This window comes from Mercenaria mercenaria, chromosome 4 (genome assembly GCF_021730395.1).
Source record: "Mercenaria mercenaria strain notata chromosome 4, MADL_Memer_1, whole genome shotgun sequence".
Classification (NCBI taxonomy): Eukaryota; Metazoa; Mollusca; class Bivalvia; order Venerida; family Veneridae; genus Mercenaria; species Mercenaria mercenaria.
The window spans coordinates 89,391,152-89,416,964 of record NC_069364.1 but is presented as its reverse complement, the minus strand read 5'-3'; the positions used below and the strand labels follow the sequence as shown (position 1 = coordinate 89,416,964).

Here is a 25,813-nt window from a genome sequence, read left to right as displayed (position 1 = left end):
GTTACTTCCCATGAACAGACTCAGTCAAACAGAGTCTGCTATTGGTTTGACTTGGTTGCATTCTGCGCTTTCAAGGGATCTGTTTATTTACATACATTGTATATAACTTTTGCCGTTAACATTACTTCCTTTTAGGAGAGAGTACCCCTCTATAGATACAAATATTTTCCTTCCTATCAGAAGTATTTCCTAGTAATTCAATCTGTTAACAGTCTCTGAACAACGGACATATTTAGGTCCCCCTAGTGGTGTTAACTCTACAGAGGTTGCATTGTAGTTACATGTAATTTTAAAAATAATTTTAACAGTAAATCTGCTTAAAAGTACTTTAAAGCAGTTTTTTTAAAAAGTAAATACCTAAAAGTATATACATGTGTATACTCAAAAATACTTAAAAAGCATATCTTCTAGTATTTCAATGCTTAAACTACAATGTAGATCTTCCAAAAAGTATTAAAAGTACTTAAAAGTTTATAAAAAAAACTTTTTTTTTGAATTTTGAACTACTTTTCTATAGATTCTATAACTTATTTGGATTATTTATTCATAATCAAAAATTTAAAAAATCAAACATGATTTGAAATTTTTTGTCTGCAGTAACTTTAAAAGGCCTTTTCTCAGTCGTTCATAGTAAACATTTATTATCAAGTGATTACGGACCAGCCTTAATAGTATTATCTTTTACCAGTCATACAATATCAATAAAGGTATTAAGCGAAAATATCGTTTAACCTTTAGCCGTGCAGACTGATCATGGTATGCACTGTTCGCCATTCGGTCAGTAAATATTTAGTGAACACCCCTACGAAAAATAGACGACACAGCCAAAATCGAATGATAGACCAGTCCATTTGAGAAATAGCAGGGTGAAGGTTAAAAGTAAAGAAGCAATACTGCCTATTTTGAAACCACCCAATATAGGATATATCAAGATTAACATCCTCTGCAGCTTTTGCTTTCCGTAAACGATAAAAACGTCCTGAGAAACAAAGAGAGGCTCAGTTGAATCTTTTAAATTCTGCTGTATGCAACGTTATCGTTATATTAACGGTATAAACATTTCGATACAGAAATAACGATCTTTCATTTAGAATGTGAGATGCAGCGTAGAAAAGTTCACTCTCGTAAAATAACTGTGCTATTAGTTGAGTGAACTATTAAAAATATTTTTGTTTTCCTAAATGAGGAAATGGAAAAGGAAATGTAGCAGGATGATCAGAATATAATTGAATATACCGAATAAATTTTAATAAAAACGAGCAGTGAGAAAAAATGGAGAAAAGACACGGCTGTCAATGGAATTCTTATACAGCTGTGCTAGTATCATTTTTTCTGCTATTCCAAATTGTATATAAAGCTGTAGCATTTAGCGAAAGCAATGGGTTTCCGACAGTTGTGTCAACCACTCAAACATATGAAGATTTGTCAGCAACAACGGCGGAATATTATTATTATGATTACTATCAATATCAATACGACACTGACATTTTCAAAGTAGGATCTGACCATTGCAAGAACAAGTCTAACTGTACAGAATTGTTGACATTTCCGGACAAGCTCTGTCATTGTGATAAACTTTGTGGACTATTGAATGATTGTTGCGGAAATTATGGTTATATATCAACATTACATTTGACAAAAGATCAATTCGAATGTGTACCTTCATACGAAATTGTGAAAAATAGAGAATATGGAATAACCATGGTAACTAAATGTTCACCGGGATGGGATCATAATATAACGAAAACACTTTGCGAAGATAGGGCGGAAACAAACGATAAATTGCTAAGACTACCAGTTTCTGATAAAACAGAATTTCAGGTAATGTTTAAAAACATGTATTGTGCACAGTGCAATTTCGTCAATGATTTTTACTACTGGAAACAAGAAATTTTGTGCAAGAATGATATTGGCGTACGCGGCCTACAGGAAATGAAAGATTGTATTTTGTTTTTTATTAGACCACAGCCGGATGTATCATACAGAACGTGTCTGATATCGCAGTCTATTATATCTACATGCGATATTGCGACAGAAATTACTTATGATGAATTAAGTCATAAATGTTCGGATGGAGTATACGCTATTACTTATGATGAATCTGGAAAGATGTACCGAAACAAATACTGTGCAATGTGCAGTGGTGTTTCTTCTGAGTCAATGTTTTGTGAACAGTTGTATGGCATACCTGTTTCTTCAAACAAAACAGTAGACGAAAGACGACTTACTTACAGTCTTAGGCTTGTTGTAGATATCAATACCGGTATTGTATCTCGCAACAAGGAAGGTGAGAAAATGATACAATGCAAAGAAAATGAAATGTACGACGGTTTCTCTCAGAAATGTAGAGAAATCTACTGTGCGCCACCACTCGCTGCTACAAATGGTGTTTGCAAAAGTACAGTTCCAAACCTAGCTGCAGCACTGGATGTTGAATATAATCCAATTCTTTCTCATGAAAATTGTACATTAACTAAAGTGGACCCATCTGAGTATGAAATTAGAAACAATTCGATCACAAACAGTTTCGGATTATTTTTATTTTCCCACCGGAAAATTTATTCTATGGACCAGTTGCACTGGAGTGGATCAGATGTCTTTATATGTTTAGGGGAAATTCACAATTGTTCTGAAGATTGCAAAAGAAGCGAGTTTGTATTCCATTCTGATGCCGTTGAAAGTTATCTCACTCTGGTTGGACTTGTCGTGTCAATATTATCATTAACAATTACTTTAGTGGTTTATATAGCATTTCCACAGCTGCTTAACACACCTGGAAAGATTTTAGTGAGTCTAATTGTTTCTCTTCTTCTGGCACAAATTTTCTTCCTATCTGCCTCTAACGTTGAACATCTGCCAAAGCTATGTGTCACAGTAGGTGTGCTTGTCCATTACTTCTTCCTTGCTGCGTTCTGCTGGATGAATGTCATTGCATTTGACCTTTGGATGACCTTTTCCAACAGATTTATGACGCCAGGATCTGACAGAAAAGGGCGAACGAGATTTTTCATGTACTCACTATATGCTTGGCTTCTACCAGTTGTAATAGTCTGTACAGCTGTAATTTTAGATTTTGTGAATTCTGATGTGCAGTTTTACAATTTGAAACCAGGATATGGAAATGGAGTTTGTTGGATTTCTTCAAGGAATGCTCTTATTCTCTTTTTTGCTGGTCCACTCGCTGTTTTTAAGATCTTTGACATAATTTCTTTTATTTCAACGGCGGTTCACATTGCTCGTGCAAAGAAACAAGGAGCAATGGCGACAAGGAAGAAAAACACATGTTCGTTCATAGTCAATATTAAGTTATCCCTAATAATGGGTCTCACATGGGCGTTTGCTTTTGTGGCCAATGCTACGAATGAGACTAGTATATGGTATATGTTTATTATTTTTAATTCTCTTCAAGGTTTATTCATAGCAATATGTTTTCTTCTCACCAAAAAGGTAGGACGTCTTATCAGTGATAAATATCAGCAGGTCACCACAAAAACCACGTCCGGCACACAAATCACATCTTTGGCGTAACTTAAGCACTAAGTGATACTAAGAGAAATGTTATTTGTTTTTATGAGAGATAATTGTTGAATTGTTGTGTAAGTTCGCCATGACTGCAATTTCAATGTCCAATGTTTATAGCATGTAAGAAACCGCTATTTTAGACTCATTAATTTCGATAGTTATTTTCTGGTGAACAAGGACCGCAGCATCAAACAATCAGATTTTTTTGTTTCGCTAAAACATGTCACATACAATTTGTTCCCCTTGATTCTAAAGAGTGTTCAAACGTTAAATATGTGAATTGAAACGTTTTAGCCCGCCCAGTTTTTACTCATTTGTTTTTAATTTATGAACATTTTACTTTCTATCAGCTATTTCTGAACCCGGGGGCCTCCGTGGCTGAGTGGTTAAGGTCGCTGACTTCAAATCACTTGCCCCTCATCGATGTGGGTTCGAGCCTCACTCGTGGCGTTGAATTCTTCATGTGAGGAAGCCATCCAGCTGGCTTACGGAAGGTCGGTGGTTCTACCCAGATGCCCGCTCGTGATGAAATAATGCACGGAGGGGCACCTGGGGTCTTCCTCCACCATCAAAGCTGGAAAGTCGCCGTATGACCTAAAATGTGTCGGTGCGACGTTAAACCCAACAAAAAAAAACAAAAAAAAAAAATTCTGAACCCATTCAAAATGTCGAAAAAATGAAATATTGATGGGCTATGATATATGTTCTCCTAAAATACATTTTTGGACATAGAATAAATGAAAATGTCGCTACCTTCTACGAAGCCTGGGGACATAAGGAATGATAGAAAACTATTATTTGGTCTTTGACAAATTAGGAAGAAATTTTCGAAAGTCCGCTTTTGCTACACAGCAAACAAAGTGTATGTAAGGTTTTTTACTTTCAGTAAGCTTCATATTCCTTCATATTATGTCACATGAAAGCAAATACTGATTTGTATAGTAATATTTCAGAATCAATAGTTAAAATGTTTTATATTCCCATTTGTATATTTCACCATTGGTATTTGTCAAAGGATAATCATTTAAAAAACACACATACATTTATATCTTTTAGTTCATGTTCTTTTAGTACAGTTATTGTTAGTTTACGTACGCTTGTAGATTTTTTTACAAATTTCATGAATGACCTTTTTTCTGACAAAAGCAGCCGTTTTTTACTGTTTTCATTTATTAATTTCTGTAACAAATATTTTGCACGAGAGAAGTGTAAATTACCTGATACAGAAACGTTCAACTGTTCAAACTATTAGAGCATGAAATGTTCAAGATTTTTGAAATTTTGCCAGGCTGTGTACTTTCAATAATTTCATTTTTTATTTGACACCAGTCGTGAGGTTTCATTATCAATATTTTGTTTTTCTTGTTATCGATAGTAAAAGATCTTTGCATTTAGTAAAAGATCTTTGCACTTAGTAAAAGATCAACAAAGATTCTACCGGAAAAATATACCTTGAACGTGTATTTATCGTACATTCATATATAAAACTTACTCTGAAATTGTATGATGAAAGAGAGATAATAATACAGGTTTTAATGTTTCTTTTTGAACTGATATGCATTAAACTGGTGATTTATCCGACTAAATAATGTTTCTACGTTATGTGTTGTTGTTTTTAATCGTTAAAATAAATCGTCTCCTTAAAACTATCAATTGTCGGTAAAATACATTGGCTTCTTGGGCTTGGTTTTTATTAATTCCTATTGATACTCGAGACACAGGCAGATTGATTAACACGTATATTGTGGGGGTGCGTTACAACAGCAGACACTGTCGTTCTGACACTTTCAAATATAGCTTATTATTATATATATATCTTAAACGATAGAAAATTCGACACATAACTAAAAATGGGATTTTCTGCTGATAAGTCTGAGTACATTATGTGCCTATTTGTATGTTATTTATATTGTAAAAAAAAAGAAAATACAGAACTTTTCAATATATATTACATGTAGATAATTTACAACCGTTCAAACAACCTTTAAAAATTTGGCTCGTGGTTGAAAGGTGTCGAAGGTACTTTGATTTTTACGTAATAATAAATGCGCCGATGATACAGCAGGAAAGGGATCAAAAATGAGAAATGACTTTTATTTAACGCTCATAAACTGCCAAATCAAAAAAACGGCGAAATATCTCTTATATTTCATTTAACAAAAAAGACAATATCACGTGTATCTGCAGGCATGTCCCTTTAGCTTTGCTTGATGACGTTATATGAGAATAACAAAGCAACGTGGCCTCCGTGGTCGAGTGGTTAGGGTCACTGACTTTGAATCACTTGCCTCTCACCGATGTGTGTTCGAGCCTTATTCGCAGTGCTGAATTCTTCATGTGAGAAAGCCATCCAGCTGGCTTTCGGAAGGTCGGTGGTTCTACCCATGAGCCCGCTCGCGATGAAATAATGCACGGAGGAGCATCTGGGGGTCTTCCTCCACCATCAAAGCTGGAAAGTCGCCATATGATCTATAAATGTGCCGGTGTGACGTTAAACCCAACAAAAACAAAAAATCTTTCAGATTAATTATTTCACAGGTGGTTGCGAAATATATAATGATAATAAAGCAGCACCGTTTATCAATTGTTTCACACGATGTGTATGAAATATGTAATGTTAATGAAGCAAAGTCGTTCATTTGTGATTTCAATTTCGATTGCGAAATATATAATGTTGACAAAGCCACGTCGTTCATTAACTATTTCACATGTGACCCCAAAAAATATACTGACAATAAAACAGCGTCTTTCATTAACTATTTCACATGTGACTGCAAAAAATGTACTGACAATAAAACCAAGTCTTTCATTAACTATTTCACATGTAACTGCGAAAAATGTACTGACAATAAAACAACGTCTTTCATTAACTTGTGACTGTGAGATATATGATGATATTAAAACAACTTCTTTCATTAATTATTTCACATGTTAGTGCTTAATATGATTATTACTGTGTTTGCAATTTGCTTATCGCAGGTAGCAAACGTCATATATACATGTACTGGGATTTAATTTTGCTTTGAAATGTGACTTCTGTATTTAAAATATCTAACTGTTTTATTACAATATTCACTTTGTTTATGAATCAGAAAACTGTTTTGACAATGTAAATATAAGTAAATCAGAAAAATAGCTTTACAAACAACGACCACAGAGGATCGCAGCTTTGCGTAAATGTTGATAGCTGCAAGCAGGCAAAGCATGACGTATTTATTTATTGATGAATCAAATCTAAAGACAGTGTTGAAAAAAGTTTTTTTTTTACATCCTACGCCATCTTTTCTTTTCTTTTCAGAATTTAATTAAGATTTCTTCTTTTACCTTTTTAATACCTAAAATGAATTGTTTTGAGGGGAAGTATAAGCAATGCAAGGGGAGATGATAAATAGTACAAGATTTGGGAAACAGATTGAAAATTTGGCAACATAAACGTCAAATGAGTGTCCTGGTATATTATGTCACCACCTTCTGTCGTTTTGACGCGAACACATTATAAAGATGATCTTCTTTAAACTTGCCAAACTTCCAATGACTGCAACACACATCATTTTTAATGTCAGTGACTTACATATTTTCCTTCAGATAATTAGCAGTGCTTGTTGAAACTAAAAAGAGAAGTTGGGTTCATGTTTGATGCAAGAAACTTATTTTTAGTCAAACAGGCACATTGAAAAATCAACTAAATTAATACCACATATTGCAGTTGTGATGTATGACCTAAGTGTTCACTACAAATTCTTTAATACGGTCATTTCATAGTAAAGATGTTGTCGAAATGTCAAGCATTTTATATATATATATATATGATCTGCTCTGCTGTAACACTCCAATTGCTTGTGGAAAAAATATCACAAACGTTCTGTAACTAGAAGCCAATTTTGCTTTACATGCTGAGCCTCAAGCTACTGATGTATGAGCAGACAATCCATCCATGGGAATGTAAACTGAGACCATAATTCTAATTAAAGATGCATCTCTAGCAGATAATTTCCGTTAAAGAAGTAGGCATATTTCGTCTGTTAAAATATATCCAAAGACAAAAATATTTTATTACTTCTTTAGAAACGGGTCTTGCCGAATCCTGATTATATTTACGTACAACTATCCCCATGACAGAAACCAAACACATAATTACTGTGAAACGCAATAGTCATTTTGATTACAATGTGCGAGAAATACAACAGGAACGCCTGTATTCCGTGTGAGGCAAATATTAACTTTTACTCTGCAGACGCACATAACTATATTAATATACACAAACTTTGCTTTGGACATCTTTCGTTTCGAGTTTCGCCAGATTTGACGGTTGCCATGTCAGAGTTTTTGGTTAGTCGACGAAGGTTTCCATCTGGAACGATTTCCAGATACAAGCCCATGGGCAGGTGTCATCCACAATATCCAGGCATGGCCGACATAGCTGAAAACAATATTAATCAGCACTGATCACTAGTCTGGACATCAGCCGTCAGCTGCGACAGAGTATTGAGACAGGATACTTCAAACTCAACAAGTTCCTGATAGAAGAAAAGCCTACTCAAAGCGAAATACCGATCAATCCTGAAACACATAAAGAAAAACCTTTTAACTGGCATTATATTTATTATATTTTACAAGAGAAACATAAAACATTTCGCACTAAGTCTAACTCGAAGTTATTCTGTCAGAGAGTGAAATATCATACACATGTAAAATCATGCTAATACACGTATGTTTTCATGACTCTATGATAGACCCAAAGTATGTATATCCTGAGACCGCAGATGCCCGCGATTAATTTGTGTATAATTCGACGCAACAGAATTAGAAGGGCGTAAGTGTTAGTTACGCCCTTTTATGAATTATACGGGTTTTTTTTAACTACATACCAAGGGGCATAATCCTATTTAAATTTCTTTTTTGTTACAAACTGATGTGTTGACCAAATTCACCAATAATAAAAGGGCGTAAGTAAAAAGGTTTTCAGAATCATAGTAATACAAGGGCGTATCTGCACTTAAATGTTGTACCAGAAGGGTCGACTTACACCCTTCTGTTACTTCTATAGAATTAGAAGGGCGTATCTGTAATAGATTTTATTTCGTTTTGCCGAAAACTATGATTTTCCTCTTGTGCCCTTCTAATTCTTAGGCGTCGAATTAATGAGCACATTAGTTGAATAAGACGCCCGATACTAAAGTATTAGTAGAGACCAATTATAGCCTTGATTACACGATTTTTTATTCCTTTAGTTTCAAACCTATGCGCCATAAATCGAAAACAAAAGGGTCATATGCAATAATTATCAGCCTGTTAAAAGCAGAAATGAAAAATTCAACAGCAATAAAGAATATTCTGTATCAGTTAATGTTGGAGTTATCAAACTTTTATGATGGTGTTTAGGACTTGTGGAAACGCTACTAATACGACTTAATAGTATAACGGACCGGACAAATAATATCGAAGTATTTTATTTTTTAACAATGTAAAAGTGAAACAAAACACCTGTACCTTCACACTATAAAGAACAGTCCTTGATTTTGTCCGGATATATCAACGTCTTAAATCACAATCTTGTGATATATCTTCTCAGAAGAAATTCCAAGAGAAAATAAATAAACTCTTCATAATTGTTTGTAAATGTTAATGCTAGAGGATATAGCCTTGTCAGTCATAACTAAAATAGAGATACTAACTAACTTGTTGTTGCTTTGCTTAAATTATCTGTAATGATAATGTTAGATAAAGCTTTCTTTCATCGCAGTTTCGTCAATCGCTTAAAACGTGTACACAAAACAGTTCTTTTCAGCTGAAAGCAACGCAAATTTGTGATGCGCCGACCTTTATGCCTATCGTGTTCTAAAATAAGAGGGCAACATATTGAAAAAAATCAAGTGAAACACTATTGATTGACGGACGAAATAGGCCACAAGACAAATATCAAAACAGCTGAGTTCCAGTGGTTTCATAGAGTATACCACATGTTCCATCAGACACAAAGAAAGCAGCTAACTGGGAAAGGGTTTAACATCAAACATGTAGAGTGTCTCAGAACTGTATGTTCACAATCTCTTTTAATAGGACGATTTATCTCTTCACCAAGTACAACTGTAAAATAGATATAGCCCAGACATATGATGTTTGTATATATATCATTCTCTTAATAATTAGGATTCGATAGAACTTTTAGTTACTTTCTTCAGACTTTTAGACAAAGTCTGAGATTAGCAACAAATTAACGCAAGTTATAATAACGGTAGTCCTGTTAAAGAAGATTATTTGTAATATATTAATTACGTCAATTGAACTCCTCTACAAGACTATCCAGCTAACTGAGACACGTGTATTTCGTAAGATATTGCCTGGTTACATCCCCACCTGGACGAGGGAAAAGCACAATACTGAAATTAGAATCATCTCTTATTGTGTTGATAATATCATTGTGTATCAGATATTCAAATCCAAAAACAGATGTAGTTGTATCCAAATTCTTATATATTAGTTGACTGCTTCTTCCAGGTATAAATATTATTCATCATTACAATAAAAAATAAGAATTTGACAAAATAAGGATATCATCGAGCTTGCGTGGTGTACTATCAAACATATTAATTATTGGTAACGTCTACTTGTGCATATGGAAAAAAGGTTCAACATTAAATCCCTCTCATAAATACATAAATATATTTTAGTCAATAAGCGCTCAATTTGTTCCCATAGGAATGCAAGTTACTTGTCGGAAATCTGAATTCTAAATGGTCCACAATGGTGAACGCCTCAGAGTAGCCTCTCCTTGGTATGGTATTAAGTAAATGTAAAATACAACGCCCAAGTGCTGTATTCGTTAAATATTTGTTCCCAGCCAGCATCTATTCTAGCCTTTGACAGAAGAAAGGTTCACAAGGACTTAAATCTGGTGAATAAACGGGATTAACAAAGGCACTTTTGTGAGCCGCAGCTTTGCCATGTATTAATTTTAGAGACCGCGAAAACCATTTCTTGGATGCAGTATCTGTAAATTCGTTTAACAGCTTTCTATGAAACTGTCCAGTGACTGACTTTCCTCACGTTGTAGGAACTGTACAACATTACCCCCCCCCCCCCCCCCCCACACACACACACACCACCACCACCACCACCACCACACACACACATATACCCACACCCTTGATTTAAAGAAGATGGAAAACAAAATCGTTCTGACATTTAGTTCTTTTTGCAATTACTAGTCTACGGCTACCTTTTTGCAATCATTGTTGTCAATGCGACGCTGTGGCTCATAAATGTATACCCAGGTCTCACCTCCTGTTAGGAGCTGTGACATTGTGCGATCACCTCAATTTGAGAACTTTTTCAACGTTTCTTTAACACATTTTACCCTATTAGCTCTTCGGTTAACATATAAGGTACCGACCGGACACAAACCTTTCTTAAACTCGTGCTTGGCGGGCATCTCACGAGTTCTCCCCGTTGTCGTGACAAGAAAAGATCTCGAACACCGTGTACCTGGCGTCTTCATCAATCAAACGTCTTATAGAAGCCGTCACTGCTGTTTTGGGCCTGCCAGGACGAGCCCAGTCTTTAAAGACTGTCTGGCCATTTTTTAATTTACATACGCAACTGGAAACAGTTTTATCATGCCATTACTATAACAACTGCCTGATAAAGCCAGTCTGAGAAAAGCAGGCTTTCTCAAGCCAGTGACTTCAGAACACTTTGCACTGTTTAAACCTATGATTAAATCCAAGGACATCCGATTGTGTCCATTTTGCATTTAAAAATTGTTACGCTCTCATATGACACTTAAGTAGGTCTTTAAAATTCCAATATATAAAAAAGCGGAAAAAAACAACAAATGCTAACCTTGTGTTTTGTAACCACATCTCTGTTTTGCTGAACACGAAAGAATAATTTCAATTTATTGCCAAGTGAAATTTTATCCGAAGTTCAGTTGCTAGACGGATACCCATTCTCACCAAGCAAACGTTTGAAGTGATTTAAATACACACGTCATAACGCCGCTTGGCAGAAAAAAATAGGCAGTACCGTTTCATCTACCGTTGATTTTATTCCATGAAAGTCCATTCCAAATGCAATATCCCATGATGTAAGAGCAGAGAGCTAAAATCCTGAACTAACGCTTTGCACGAGTCATTTTCCGTTTTCTACGAGCGTTTCCGTTACAAAAACTTTTTTGTGGTAATTGCAAATACGATAGGCATACGCTATAGATTAGTGACATGGTCTCACGTACCTATTAAGAGCACGTTTATAAAAATATTGGCGTAAATGTCTTTTAGCAGTTATTCTAAAAACAAGATGGCGGCATTTTGAAGAAAAAAAAGAAGTCCGGCAAAACAGCAAAATTTGGTCCACCCCTATTTTTGCATTTTATTTCGCATAATGGTAGGATAAAAGTTGTTAATAAATTATGGCTTGATAAATAGAATAACAGGTTACTGTCTTTTGAGAAAGAGATTTCTCAGACTCGGCTAGATATGGTTCGGAAGGAGCTCGGAAAGCCTCGCTCCGTCCAGGACCATATCTAGCCTCGTCTGAGAAACCCTTTCTCAAAACACAGTAACCTGTTATTCTCTATTTCTCTGTTAATGCAGACTTCCCACATAATTAAATATGCTGTTCAACAAGTATCTACCTTGCAACTACGTACTTTAATAATGTACGTTCTAATTTAAGATTTTATTCGCTTTTTATAGCTACATGTATTTTGCTTAGTATATAATATTATGACTACACCTGATAAAAAACTAAATATCTACAAAACAGTACGAAAGTTTTCAACAGAACCTTGCAGGATTATACAGAAGTCATTCATGGATCATCCAAAAGGAGTTAACAGGAGTTTCTTGCGTGTCAAACTTCTATGGAAGCGCGCGATTGTCATTATTTTCAGAATGACCCGCGTATCGTGAAATTATCTGTACCGACAGAAGAATCCATGGTTAATTGATTTTAACTTATTTAGGATTTCGCCAGATTCTTTAGTTTGTTTATCGGACATGTATTTAAATTGTTTTAAATTAAAATTATATCAAAACCTTCGAACAATTTTTGGTATATTCTATATACTTTTGTACAGCATTGCAAGAATAAAATTTCAATATAAAAACTTCAATTTAGTAGGAAAAGAAAAAGTATTTCAAACAAAGATAAATAATCATACGTAAGTGCCAGTTTTGAAAATACACACTTCTTTGCAACACCCTACCTCTAATAAGAATTGCAAATTTTCAAACAGGTGTAGTTGTAAACAATATCACATTAGATCTACTACATTAAAATTTTGGCATGCGTTTCTTGATTTTGGCAGCTAAATCATGTTTATATTGCAGCTCTAACATACATTATCTTATTGACCCTAAAGCAGTTTTTCTGATGCTATGTTATTGGAAATTACGTGTTCCATTCAATACCTATACAAACGGTATATAAAGATGAAAAATAATATTGTATTTAATTTTCAGAATAATCATTATAAAATGTAAGTTACTAGTTATAGACTGCTCATATTTTAGATATTAAGACCAATTCTCTGTAAGAACCAAAAAATTAAAGAAGGGGTCGGCAACTCATAGTCTCAGAATTACTTCATATTTGCACCCTTTTTAGTATTCAAGCCATATATGAAGAATCAAGGATGAAGAGATATGAATCAGCTCTGGTTACCATGGAAACGGGAACATTATACTTTTTGCGAAAAATGGCAATTTCTGATAGTCAAATTTTACTAAAATAATACAAATTTCTTCACAAATAGTGGTCTCTATGTCTGAAATACAGCACTTATTTTCATAAATACCCCCTTTTAAGATTTTACATTATCTTTAAAAATTGGTCTGCATGTATACTTTTGAACTAATAGAAAAAAAAAGTGCACGCATCTGAATATAATACTTATATGGATTCAGCAGAGCTATGATACCCATTTCAATTTAAGGAGGAATTTTAGTGGGTCATTCATATTTGAGCTTTTTACAAAAATTTGAAAATTGACAAAAAATGAGTTTTCAGCAAACTCATTTATGCCTAAATTACAGAATAACCTGAAATAATATTACATTGCCAGATACAGAATTGTAGCAAAACATAAGTATTTCATGTAAAATCATTTTACAAAGTTATACTGTCCAACACTTTGTCTAGAAAATAAGGAGAATGTTCCGTTACCATGGCAACGTACAAGAAAATTATAAGTCAGACCTTTTTAAAGCACTTTCTGTATCAATTTTGTATTCTATCAAACAAGAAAAGTTCATCTGCAAACTGTCAATGCATCTAACGCACCTAAAGCACATTCTGGGCAGAATTAAGAAGGATACAACCATAATAATGATCTATGAAACTTAAAGCATTGTCACAAGGTCAGTTCTCAACAACCTTGTATACACTTTTCTTTCTTTTGGGTAAACTAATTTTGAGTTTCAAAGCAGTTGGAAATACTCAAAACCAACTGATACTGGCCTTTAAGGTATTGTATGGTTACTAATCATGACTGTCCAATTTTTTTTTCAAGTTGCCACGGTTACAACATTCATTTTGCATTAAAAAACAGGGATCATCCTAGGTCAAAATTTTAGGGAGAAGTGACTTCTCCCTCCACAGAATTAAGGGAGAAATCGAGGAATTTACGGAGAAGATTTGGCATAAAAATATCTATGTGTGATTGTGAAAAGACAGTGTCCTTTCACCTTTGGAAATCATTTTGTTGCCATGGAAACAAATAGTAGTAAAAGCAAAATTATGTCTACTTCGCCATTTGATTTAATATATACATTTTAAATACAATTCAAAATTATGAACAAATAACATTGTAATCCAAGACTGAAAAATATCATGATATTTAAAAATAATACAGTATGTTCATGTAATAACAATCATGATGCACATTCTTCCTTTAACTATCAAATTAAATCAAATTATCTACAGAAAAGTTTAGTCAATATTTTGCTAGACAAAACTTTAAATGAGCCGCGCCATGAGAAAACCAACGTTTGCGACCAGCATGGATCCATGCTGTTCACTAACAGTTTCTCTGATTGCAATATGCTTTGAAAGGGAACAGGATGGATCCTGACCAGACTGCGCGGGCTGCTCTGGATCTATGCTGGTCGCAAAGCCACTATGTTGGTTTTCTCATGGCGTGGCTCAAATGTATTTAATTCTTACAAACTACCAAGACAATGGCTAGACTTTTTACGGATAGCTATAGATAATGTAGACTTAAGACTTTACTAAGTTTATTCACAAAAACTCTGATCATGCACATTCCAGGGCCTGTACTCAGTTAATACAAACTGCAGTTGCAGACATATCTCCTAATGCTTTTTCCAAAATTTATCAAAATACACAACTAAATCTACTTTATTTATTAAAGTAAATACATGCTGGTAAAATAGGATGTTATATGCCTTGTATATCTTAGAATGAAACCTGTTTTACAGATGACAATTTTACTGGATTTCTGAAGATTAATAGATGTTGTTACATGAATGAGTTCTTAAATTAGTCAGAAAGTCAGCTAGAAACTCAGATGTTCTCTTTAATCATTGGCCATAAGTATATATGGGCTTAAGTTTTTACCTAACACAATATAGGTAAAAAGAGGGAAAAAGAATTGTAGTATTTCAACAGTCTCACAAAATCAAGTATACTAATTCAACCATTATTTTGCTATATTTTCTCAGTAATTTTTAAAGATTTAAAAAATCTATATGAAATAAAATTATCTATGGTAGAAAATATACAGTTAGATCTGCATATGTTTGAGTAATAAGCCTTCATGTATAATTATGCTGTAAATTGGTAACCAAATCGGATGAGAACTGCAAAACGTGTGCTTTTTTACAGATATTCAAAGACTGTCATGTATTTATTCCATTTAGATATGTTCAAGTGCATCTTTTTCAAAAAACATTAAATTTCATCAAATTTAAATACAACAAATTTAATGTTATACATGCAAAAGTAATCAAACAGTATCAGATTTTTTTAATTTTAATATAAAGTCAAGAATAAAGATATTTTTCAATTACAGGGCCTTTGGTTAAACAACATTTTAAGAAATGACATTCTAATTTTTTCCATAAATCTGAAAAAGAAACATTAATGCAAACAATATAAACAACTCTATTTGGAAAACACACACACTATTTTCATACACATTTTGCCTTCACAATGACATACTACATTTCAAACTTGTGTCCTCTACTATAATAGAGATGAAATGTCATCTTGTCAACACTAAACTACCTGGATTAGACAGTTATGTCACAGACTGCACATTTGCAAGTTATAAAAAGTCTTTTTAGCAGTCCTTATTATTTTTATTTGATACAGAATCTTGAGAAGGCTGGCTCTTCGGGTGATATCAGAGGTCTTCTGACTGCATTTACTTTTACCATGACTGTAGCTGTCACTGAAAAATAGAGATGTGAGAGAATATTAATCTGAATGTCTTTCATTTGTCTATGGGTGGTGGTGGGATGGGGATGGGCTCTCCAGTTAAAATATTTGTGACATCATGTTACTGGGTAGAACTACTGATCTTATACAAGCCAGCTGGATGGTTTCCTTTCACAAATTTGGAAGTTAATAAAAATTACATACACTATTTCAATCATTTAATAAATTTTGTATAAGTAAATGTATAATATATACATCTTTCCTTTATTCTTTTAATGAAAATAATTTATCACACAGACCTCCCCCTCCTTGAAATGATTTTAAAAGGAACAATTGTATGAAATACATTAAATACTTTTGAATTGCTACACTTTGATTAAATTTAAGATACATGAAATTCTAAACAAAGTTCATAAATATTCTGTCAAAAAATAACATTCAATCAAGCATTTATAAAGATCTGAAATCAGACCTGATCAGACACTAAGATAAACTATAAATAAAATGTAGATACCTTCCTTCCTTTTATTCCAATATAAGGATGATGATGATCATTCATTCTTTGAAGAATTAGTCTGGAATAAACACAAATCAAACTAAAATGGTGGTTACTGTTGTTACATTTTGACAGATACAGGATTTCATCCTTTTCAACATTATATGGACCACTTTAAAAGTAAAATCTATTTCTCATACATGTGCAGAGGGTCCTTTTCTGAAAAAGGGTATATTTTAAAATTTCAAAAACTTATCAGTATTTATAGTCACAATACAAATGTATGTCAATTTAAGTTATATGAATGCCTACTAGCTATTCTTGTATCATAGATTGAGAGGTCAAGATTTCATACTTGTATGAATATGGGAATGTGGGGGGACCTCATTCTTTATTTAAATACATGTAGGCCTCTAATGTGTAAATATATATTAAAAAAAAACATATTAACTTTGACACAAACCATTTGCATTCAATATGTACTTGTAAAACATTAAAACAGGCATGTGCAGATTAAAACATGCTGACTTATGTGTAGTAATGGATGCAATTAAATGATTTCATTTTTCAGTATTCAGCATGTTCAGTGAGTTTTGACTTCAGTAAGTCTATATTTCTACAGGTACTTTGGCAAACACATACACTGTTGCAAATGACTAAATTATGGTTACCTCTCTAGAACATCCACTCACCTCATTGTTGTTTGAAACTTTATCATCAAGCAGTCATTTTCAAATGAAACAACTCACAGCTGAAAAACAAAACAAATAAATTTACAAAAATATATACATTTTGAAATGAAAATATGTCTTTATCTGCTTTTTACAAATAACATAAAAAGCATGCTAATGGTCATTTACAACTAAAATCAGGGTTTTTTTTTCCATTATTAATCTGCTTCCAATAAAAGGAGGTAATCCCAAAGAAAACAGTATCTTCCCAAGTCTGAATATGAAATTCCCAAATGTGTTACCTTATAATGCTTATATGGGTGTTTGATATATCTATATTCAGGTTATTACAACAACATTTATAGTGTTGCTCAATTACTGAAATGTAATCCATTAAAATTTTACACAAAAAATATCTTTACACAGATTTTGGTAATTTGGAAATTTCCACATTAGACAATTTCTGACAGCATTTTCCCAATTCCACTGGTGTTGGTGCATGGTATTCCCAAAATGATGGAAAAATGCCTGTAAGTTTTATCTTGGTAAAATAATAAGAAATGTCTGTCCAATATTTAAGAAAATAACCTCTGTATGGTCTTTGAATCTGTTGAAGGAAGTGAGCACATATCTTGCATAGCTTGAAATTTTTACATGTCATATTAAAACATAAAATATTATGAGACTCACCTGTTTTCATTGTAGTGTTATCCTTTACCGCTGATCCTTCAGTCAGTTGATACAAACTTCACTTATAGAAATAAACAGACAGATGTCAGACTCTGATGTGTATCCACAGTTTAGACTCTTTTCCGTTTTCTGCCAGAGTATTTTCCCAAACATTGTCGCTATTCAGCAAATTTTAAGCGTGGACTTGGTTTGAAGGGACACATCCAAGCATCACATGCCCATTTAGCATAAAATCTCTGACTGTCATTGTATCTATATACTAAAAATGTGCAAAATCCGAGTAGAAATCTGAATTCAGCATATTCCAGGAAGTAAACTTAGATAAGCTCTTTGTGATTTCCTAAATGAAGAGCATCAAGGGGAGGTAATAAAAATAGGAAAAATGCCACAAATCATAAAATTTGGCCCCAAATCTACAAGAATATGTCTGAATGACCCATTACGATTTATGTTTCTTTTTGAAATATCATCTTCCCTTTATACAAACAAATATACTTTTCTGCTGAGACCTGTGCACTTTTCAAGATGTAGAGCACAATATAAACATATGCTTTGCTCCATAAATATATTTTTTCTTGCAGATAAAAGTCTAGATCATACAAGAATCAAATAAATATTTGGAAATATTAGTTTGGTATGAAACCTTGTTCATTTGCCTTTAAAATTTGCAAGTACGAAAATAAAGGACACTTTCTAGTACTTTCCAGATAACAAAATAGGTATGCACCCCTACTTTTTTGAAAATTCAGCAAGTTGGGGATTTTCATCCTCGTTTCCATGGTAACCGGGAGATATATTGAAAAAATGAAAAACAGGATTTTCTTAATTTTGCACCCTCTTCAAGAAAAAATCGGTTTAAAGGAAATCTGTGACTATGAGTTTCCAACTTTTTTTGGTTCTTACAGAGAATCGGTCTTAAGGTATTAGATCACTAATAGAGAACCTCCTTTTTGAAGAGTATTCAATTCCTACCATAAACCTACTTTTACTGCAATTCTTAGTGGGGGGGGGGGGGGGGGGGCGTAGGTTCAAGCCCTACTGGGACCAATTTTTTTCCCTTATTTTCCTTTTTTCTAGTAAGTTTTTACTTCTTTCAAGACTTATTATTGATTTCTTGTACAAAAATGGAAAAAGATTAATTTTATAAGCGACTTCTTTGTGCTCAAAGTGAATTTACTACTTAAACAGAAGGGGTAGAGTTACACATCTTTAAAAATATTGAGTTACACGCGGTGAAAGTTCCTTATTTTGCTTTCACTCTTAGATTATATATTGTGGAAGAAATTTAGGTAGGTTTTACGTCTGCCCTAAGGTTATTTCTAACTGGAGTAAGCAAAATTCAAAACAGAAACACAGCATTAGACCTTATTTTTTTTTTCAATGTTGAAGTATGAATTCTGTCTCATTAAATCCGTTTACTTGAGGCACCATAGAAAAAAATGATATTGACATTTTTATTTTGTATTTTATAATTGTTTACCGATAGTTTGATGTTTCTTTTATTAAAATTAATGGTCAAATGAGTTCTCTGCAAACGTTTTGGATAGTGGCCATCACTTTGAAATTTGCCTCTACGTGAGCTTGAGGAGATACCATAAGTTATACAAAATTTATAAAAAAAAAAACGGCACGGTTAAAGTTGTTTAAAAATACTGCAAAACACGGTTACCTTTCAGAATATACCAAGCAAAGGCCATTTTGTAAACATTACTATTAGTGCTCTAATACCTTAATAAAAGATGCAAAAGTTCTATGACGGATTTCAAATTAGTAATGAGCACACGCCTATTAAGTGACCACATGCATTAAGAGGCCACTTGTTCAGTTTCTTTTTGTATTCTTAAAGAACAAATTATCTTGTATTAACCTTTAACATGCTAGTGACAACTGATTCTGCCTTTGTAATCAGAGAAGAACATTATCAGCTGCACATCCGTGCATCAAGATCTGCAGTGTTGGCTATTCAGTCAGTATCGTTTCGGAAAGCATCCCTTATAACAGTTAATTGAAAGCTGGACAAGATTTTTTTATAGAAATTGAGAAGGGTAAGGGTTACTATTCTTTGAACATTAACATTAATGTGAGAAACAGCATAGCTGAATACTCAAGATCGTTCTATACCAGATAATCTCTTCTATAATTCGTATTTTCTTAATCTCCTCAGCTCTGATAAGCATTGAGAAATGAAATAGAAATAGTTTGATGATGTTTGAATGGTCTTCTTGGTTGCCTTGACTGATACAAAACATAATATGAATTGTTGGAATATGTTGTCAGTGAAATTAATCATAGAGATAAAGGAATAGGATGATCTTATAATGATAAAATAAATATAGCAACAAGAGACAGGTTTCAGTTGTTTCTTTATCAAAAATATTACAATAGTGATGATACTGAAAGAAATAATTGCTGTTGTATCTCCGTGCTATGCCTTTCCAAATAATTCATCAAGGTTTCAGACGGTCGGTGAGTTATAATTAAATCGACTGTTATTTGCTTTGGTACAAAACAAAAACATATTGCTTTTCTGTCTTGTAACAAAAGGTAAACAACTTCTTTACATACCCAACTGGAAACAGTTTTCTCCGATAATGCAGGCTTCCAATATAATGAAATATTCTGTTCAATAAGTATATGCCTTGCAACAACGTACATTTGTACTTTAAATTAATTAATGTACGCTCTAATTTCAAATTTTGTTCGCTTTTCATAGCTTCATGTGTTTTGCTTAGTATATATGACTACACCTAATAAAAAAACAACAAAACAGTTAGATAGTTTTCAACAAAACTTTGCAGGATTATACAGAAGTCATTGAGGAATCATCCAAAAGGAGTAAACATGAGTTTCTTGCGTGTCAAACTTCTACTGAAGCGCGCGATTGTCACTATTTTCAGAATGGCCCACGTATCGTGAAATTATATTTTATGTACCGACAGAAAATCCTTGGTTAATTGATTTTAACTTATTTTGGATTTCGCTAGATTCTTAACTTTGTTTATCGGACATGTATTCAAATTGTTTAAAATTGTATCAAAACCATCGAATATTTTTTGTATTATTCTGTATTTTGGTATAGCGTTGCGAGAATAAAACTTCAATATTAAAACTTCAATTAAGAAAAGAAACATTCTTTCATACGTAAGTGACAGTTTTAAAAATACACTATTTTTTTGCAGAGCTCTGCCTCTAATAAGAATTGCATATTTTCAAACAGGTGTAAACACTATCACATAACTACACTAAAAACTTGGCATGCGTTTCTTGAGTTTGGCAGCTAAAAAACAATAATGTCTGTATTGCAGCACTAACATCCGTTATCTTATTGACCCTAAAGCAGTTTTTTATGACTCTATGTTATTGGAAATTACGTGTTCCATTCAATACTTACACAACCAGACGAAAAGATGAAAAACAATATTGTCTTTAATTTGTAAAATAATCATTATAAACTTATAAGTTATTTGTTATAGACCGCTCATATTTAAGATATTAATAAAAGATGGCAAAGATTATATGACGGATTTCAAATTAGTAATGAGCACACGCATTAAGAGACCACATGTATTAAGAGGCCACTTGTTCAGTTCTTTTTCGTATTCTTAACGGACAAATTATGTTGTATTAACCTTTATAATGCTAGTCACAATTCATTCTGCCTTTGTGATCAGTGTCTTTTTGGTAAGCACCCCTTATAACAATTAATTGAAAGCTGGACAAGTTTTCTTACAGAAATTTAGCAAGGTAAGGGTTGATATTCTTTGAACATTAACATAATCGTGAGAAACAGCATAGCTGAATACTCAAGATCGTTCTACAGCAGATAATCTCTTCTATAACTCGTATCATTTCTTAATCTCCTTAGCTCTAATAAGCATTGAGAATGAAAGAGAAATATTTTGATGATATTTGAATGGTCTTCTTGGTTGCCTTGTCTGATACAAAACAATATGAATTGATAGAATATGATGTCAGTGAACTTAATCATGGAGATAAAGGAATATGATGATCTGTTAATGATAAAATAAATATAGCAACAAGAGACAGGTTTGAGTTTTTTTTATCAGAAACATTGCAATATTGATAATATTAAAGAAAAAAGCTGCTGTTGTGTCTCCGTGCTATGCCTTTCCAAATAATTGTATCAAAGTTTCGGACGGTCAATGAGTAATAATAAAATCGACTGTTATTTGCTTTAGTTCAAAAGAAAAACATATTGCTTTTCTGTCTTGTAACAAAAGGTAAACAATTTCTTTAATTTTCCCTGCCTCGTTTGCATAGCTTTCGGGACAGTCTTTCAAAATTGGCAGTCAAATTTTCAGAAAGAACGTTCTATTATAGGCCTTACATTTACATCTTAAAAAAATACGTTAAAGATCAAAATTGACATTACTTAAAGATTATTATTATTATTATTATTATTATTTAATCGAAAGGCGAATGGGCCACTCTTTTTGTCTGTTATATCTAAACGTAATGAAAATGGGTGGTTTGGCATTTATTACGATTTCTGCTACAATTGTTTTGTAGCACTCTATTGCAAAGATTGAATGTCATCCGTTACGTTTCAAATAAATGACACATGTGATAGAAGCATTGTACGAATATAACATTTAAATTACATGTCAGTGTGTGTGATGGGTACATGTTCCAGTGAGACCATGTCAAACTTTACGTAATTATGTAATCCCAATGAAATTTTACAACGAAGGGCAATTTATGTATTTATACACAAAAAAGAAGTCAACTCAATATTGATTTGCTCTTGGCTAGGGTTCAAATATTACTTGACTAGTGTTCAAATGCAATTTTAAACATTTGCATGAATCTGATCGTTCAACGCCGCTTGGCATGTCTTATTATTTTAGACATTATTTCTTGAATGTTTGACAAGTTATGCACCTGCAATCATTAAATTAAACAATTTAAAATGTCGATTGCATAATCAGGTTTTCATTACCGGATATTAATATTTTTTCAGCGTCGCCTTTTTTTGACCGGGTGATTTATAGCACAATCAGAAAAGTGTACATCAGTGTGTATTGTTAACCTTTACCCTGCTAAATTTCTAAATGGAGTGGTCCATCATTCAATTTAAACAGTACCGTTTATCATTTGAAGGAGTGTCCATCGAAAATTAACTAACTGAATATCGATCAGTGCACTGCACGGTTTTGCAGGCTGATCATGGTCTGGACTGGTCGCCAAGACAGAATCACTTCCCGACAGCAGGCTAAAGGTTAATACCTACAGATAAGAGATTATTGATGCTATTGGTTACAGGCATGGATGGGAATATCCGGTTCGAAAGAGTGGTAATGAGTTTCTGCACTTATTTCAGTGGACATACGTGTTTTCTAGTGTATCGTAATGGAAAATTAATAGACATCGTTTTTCATATTTTTCTAGTATCAAAAACTTTTAGATGTGTTGCAATAATTACTTGAAATATAGCTGTATTCTGTAACTTCTACATATTTTGCATTTCCTTGAGAATGTATTAGACATTCCCTTATATTTTTTCTGTTCGTTTGTAGTATTAGCGATACCTTTTTGGAGCTTTGTGTAATTATCAAAATTTTTATGTCCGAGAGGACCCGAAATTGAAAATAAAGATATTCTATTCTATTCTATTCTATTTTTTATTCTCTTCCAAAATTATAAACATGCGGAAAATATTCCAGTAAATAATTCTAGCATCTAGGCCATGAAAATTCCAGAAATACATTTATTTCCAAACACATGCCTCTGCAGAAAGTGCTCTTAAACAATTTGCTATACAGATAAGGTGAGCGAATATTTGATAAGTGTAAAATTCTTTTGATGTTGAGTTACAGAACACTAAACAGGTACGTTCAAGAGCAATCTCCGGCATTAATTTTCTAATTTGCTATGCTCAAAAGAAACCTTATCATTCAGAAGAAAACAATGTCAGTCACATCGGCGGCAAGTTTTCAAGCTTTTGAATGTGGAGAAAGACCCCAGGTGCCCCTCGATGCATTATTTCATTACAGACGGACACCAGCCTTCCGTAAGTCAGCAGCTGGATGACTTCCTGACACGAAGAATTCTACACTCAACCGAGATTTCGAACCACATAGACGACGGAGATCCCCCCAAAGCAAAGAACATTAACAATGACAGGATTGGAAAATTGCATTCTTATTTCAACATTTCTGCACATTACATTTAAACCGTCTTTTTTAAGACACAGGATCCTGACATTCACTTGCAGCAGAATTAGAGCTACAGTCATCTCAATGGAAAAACATTATGATTTAGTGACACAAGTGCGTATCCTGTGAAAATTTCATAATAATCAATATATTTTATATAGTTTTGCTTTAGTTACATACGTTATCTTTATGTCTGACACGGACACTTATACTGACATTTAAATTATGCTCTTTATCAGATTATGTAATCAATCGTACACAAAAGGAAAAACTATTTAAATATTTTAAGCAAATCAAATCCTCTAGTATCCAAAACACAGATGCTTGTCTTGCTATTTTTATCACATTTTCACCACTATATTCATTATAATCTTTACATTTACTTAACCTTTTTCTTGCTTAACTCAGCTTTGAAAGTAATATTCTCTTCTTATTTCGTAATAAATTTCATGTATACAATTTGTATCTCAATTCCGTCCTAACTGGTTTCTCTTCAATTACCTAACCGTTTTTATATCCTATCACTATATTACACTGTCTTTGTAGTGCCTATTTCTCTTTAATGATGTTATGTTCAACTTAAAGTTTTTTTCCTGTTATTACAAGAACTTAATTTCATGCAGACTTATTTAGACAGACTCATTAATTAAAGTTGCTCTCTAAAGGTAATCAAACATTTTCCCGTTCTGTTTTTACTCGAAAGAGATTTACGGGTGTTTTTTTTGCGCGCAGATTATAATTAGCTTCTATCTTAACCACTTATCAATGTACAAGTCTTCAATAAAATATCTGCCTGTCTGTCTGTCTGTCTGTCTTAACCACTTATCTGATGTTGCCTAGACTTTAAGTTCTTTTCACAGTTACTAAACTACATGATAGAGTTTTAACGATATTTTCTTGTCCCTAATAATTAGCTGATTAGTTTGTTTGTTTTGGGTTTAACGCCGTTTTTCAACAGTATTTCAGTCATGTAACGGCGGGCAGTTAACCTTACCAGTATTCCTGGATTATGTACCAGTACAAACCTGTTCTCCGCAAGTAACTGCCAACTTCCCCACATGAATCAGAGGTGGAGGAATAATGATTTCAGACACAATGTCGTTTATGAAATAGTCACGGAGAACATACGCCCCGCCCGGGGATCGAACTCGCGACCCCAAGATCCGTAGACCAACGCTCTTACCTACTGAGCTAAGCGGGCAGGCTCAATGATTAGTTGAATCACAAATATGTTAATTGAATGCATTTTAATGCATGTCTTAGATGTCACCGTGTAAATTACGTATGAATCAAGGATCATTGTGTCAGACTTCCTATAATCAAATAAGTTTTCCTTGGTAAATGATGTTCCCTAGAACATTCGAGTTAATGATATATAAATTTGCTATACGTTCAAACTAATACGTTTTCATTAGAAGAATCACAAAAGCAGATACAAAAATGATATATATGAAAGGAAACATCCAATTCACATCTTGTAAATATTATAATAGATAAACGGTAAATCTTTCGCACCTGTTCAAAATATTCAGTCTTGTAATGAAATCCGCAGAAAAAATGGTGGCTTATAACCCAATTATATGCTTATAGATGTTTCCGATACTGCAACTACCGTTAAAGATTGAAGCAGAGTGGTTACGTGTTTACTGATAAGTCTAGTATAATAATGTATCATCAAACAAAGTAGAATGTTTGGAAGCAGAGTAACGAAGCATTGGGCACATTAAACTACACGTAGAAAACAGAGCCACTTTTCCTCATCCACACTGCTGCGCAAGTCTAGTAAGTTGCTTAGAAAAGTGAATCATCACAACACCAGCCCGCCCAAAGTCAACGTCTTATGTCGGATGAATAGA

At 33.4% G+C, this 25,813-nt stretch overlaps 1 protein-coding gene and 1 long non-coding RNA gene across 2 annotated transcripts; one reads left to right on the top strand and one right to left on the bottom strand.

Moving 5' to 3' along the window:
* The first annotated feature begins 983 nt into the window (after positions 1-983).
* Positions 984-5,124, top strand: LOC123552404 (uncharacterized). The gene has a single exon (XM_045342055.2). The coding sequence runs from the start codon at positions 1,273-1,275 to the stop codon at positions 3,526-3,528; it is 2,256 nt and encodes a 751-aa protein (XP_045197990.2). The 5' UTR covers positions 984-1,272; the 3' UTR covers positions 3,529-5,124.
* A 9,214-nt stretch (positions 5,125-14,338) lies between these two features.
* On the bottom strand, positions 14,339-18,677 carry LOC123553569 (uncharacterized). Its single transcript, XR_006686785.2, has 4 exons — positions 17,782-18,677; positions 17,092-17,171; positions 16,439-16,499; positions 14,339-15,937 (listed from the first exon to the last, which is right to left on the bottom strand). It is a non-coding gene; the product is annotated as an uncharacterized LOC123553569 (long non-coding RNA).
* Between the last annotated feature and the right edge of the window lie 7,136 nt (positions 18,678-25,813).

Coding starts and splice junctions, on each gene's coding strand:
- LOC123552404 (XM_045342055.2), top strand. CDS start 1,273: ATGGAGAAAAGACACGGCTGTCAATGGAATTCTTATACAGCTGTGCTA.